The 1,356-nt window shown below is 19.5% G+C and overlaps 1 protein-coding gene across 1 annotated transcript; it reads left to right on the top strand.

The window, feature by feature from the left end:
• Positions 1–113: 113 nt before the first annotated feature.
• PGSY75_0000600A (glutamic acid-rich protein) lies at positions 114–1,356 on the top strand (the record flags this gene model as incomplete). Its single annotated transcript, XM_018783131.1, has 2 exons — positions 114–188; positions 339–1,356. Coding segments are annotated over 2 exons (1,093 nt in total), but the record flags the coding sequence as incomplete, so codon positions are not given.

Raw genomic sequence — 1,356 nt, 5'->3', positions numbered from 1 at the left:
TTTTTTTGATGTAATATGTTATATATTTTTAAAAATACGGAAAAATAAAAATAATTATTACATACAATATATTATATATATATAAAAATACACAGAAGTTATTAAAAAAAAAAATGAATGTGCTATTCCTTTCTTATAATATTTGTATTCTTTTTTTATTTGTATGCACATTAAAATTTTCTACTAAGGTAACAAAAACATATAAACGTTTTAATCTATAGTATAGAATTTTTATATTTTTTTTTAAATGTTATAAAATAAATATATGTACACATCTAATATATATATAATATATATATATATATATATATATTTTTTTTTTTTTTTTTTTTTTTTAGTGCTTTTCTAATGATTTATTGAAGAATCAAAATATAGTAAACAAAACTTTTAATTTCAAATCGCGAAGATTATTAGACGAAACCGAATTAGAAAAAAATAAAAATGACAATTCAACATCTGAAAGTATACTAAAAAGTGAAAAAGATAAAAAAGATAATACACATGGAACTAGCAATGATAACAGTAAGGATTTTTATGAAAATAATAAATTTTTTCTTTCAACTGATCAAATAGACATTACTGATGTTAATGATAAAGATAATGAAAACTCTGCAAGTGGAACAAATAATAATGTAAATAAAAAAAAAAAAAAAAATCATAAAAATGATAAAAATAGTAAAAATAGTAAAAATAATAAAAATAGTAAAAATAATAAAAATAATAAAAATAATAAAAAAAATAATTATGATAAAAACAATAAAAATGATAAAAAAAAGAAAAAAGGAAAGAAAAAAAAACAAAACAATGAAGTGATGTCTTTATATAAAACAGGTCAACATAAACCAAAAAATGCAAGAGACAATGATGAACAAAATATATATGAAAAATTTATAAATGAATTAACTAATAATTTAGAAAGTACTCTCCTTTTATCAAGTTTATATCCATATAGTGAACAGGGAGGGTGTGGAATTATATCTACCGTGCATGATGTCTTTTATGATATAAAAGAAAATGATTACGAAAATAAGGATGAAGAAAATAAAGATGTAGACAAAAAATATGAACAGAAACAAGAAGAAACATTGAAAACCCTTGATAAAAAAGAACGTAGACAAAAAGAAAAGGAAATGAAAGAACAACAAAAAAAAGAAAAAGAAAGAAAAAAGAAAGAAGACAAAGAAAAGAAAAAACAAGAAAAAGAAAAGAAAGAACAAGAAAAGAAAGAACGTAAACAAAAAGAAAAGGAAATGAAAGAACACCAAAAAAAACAAAAAGAAAAGGAAATGAAAGAACACCAAAAAAAACAAAAAGAAAGAAAAAAGAAAGAAGACAAAGAAAAGAAAAAATTAGAAA

Source organism: Plasmodium gaboni (assembly GCF_001602025.1).
Source record: "Plasmodium gaboni strain SY75 chromosome Unknown, whole genome shotgun sequence".
In the NCBI taxonomy this organism is placed as follows: Eukaryota; Apicomplexa; class Aconoidasida; order Haemosporida; family Plasmodiidae; genus Plasmodium; species Plasmodium gaboni.
This window is presented reverse-complemented; position numbering and strand designations above follow the sequence as displayed.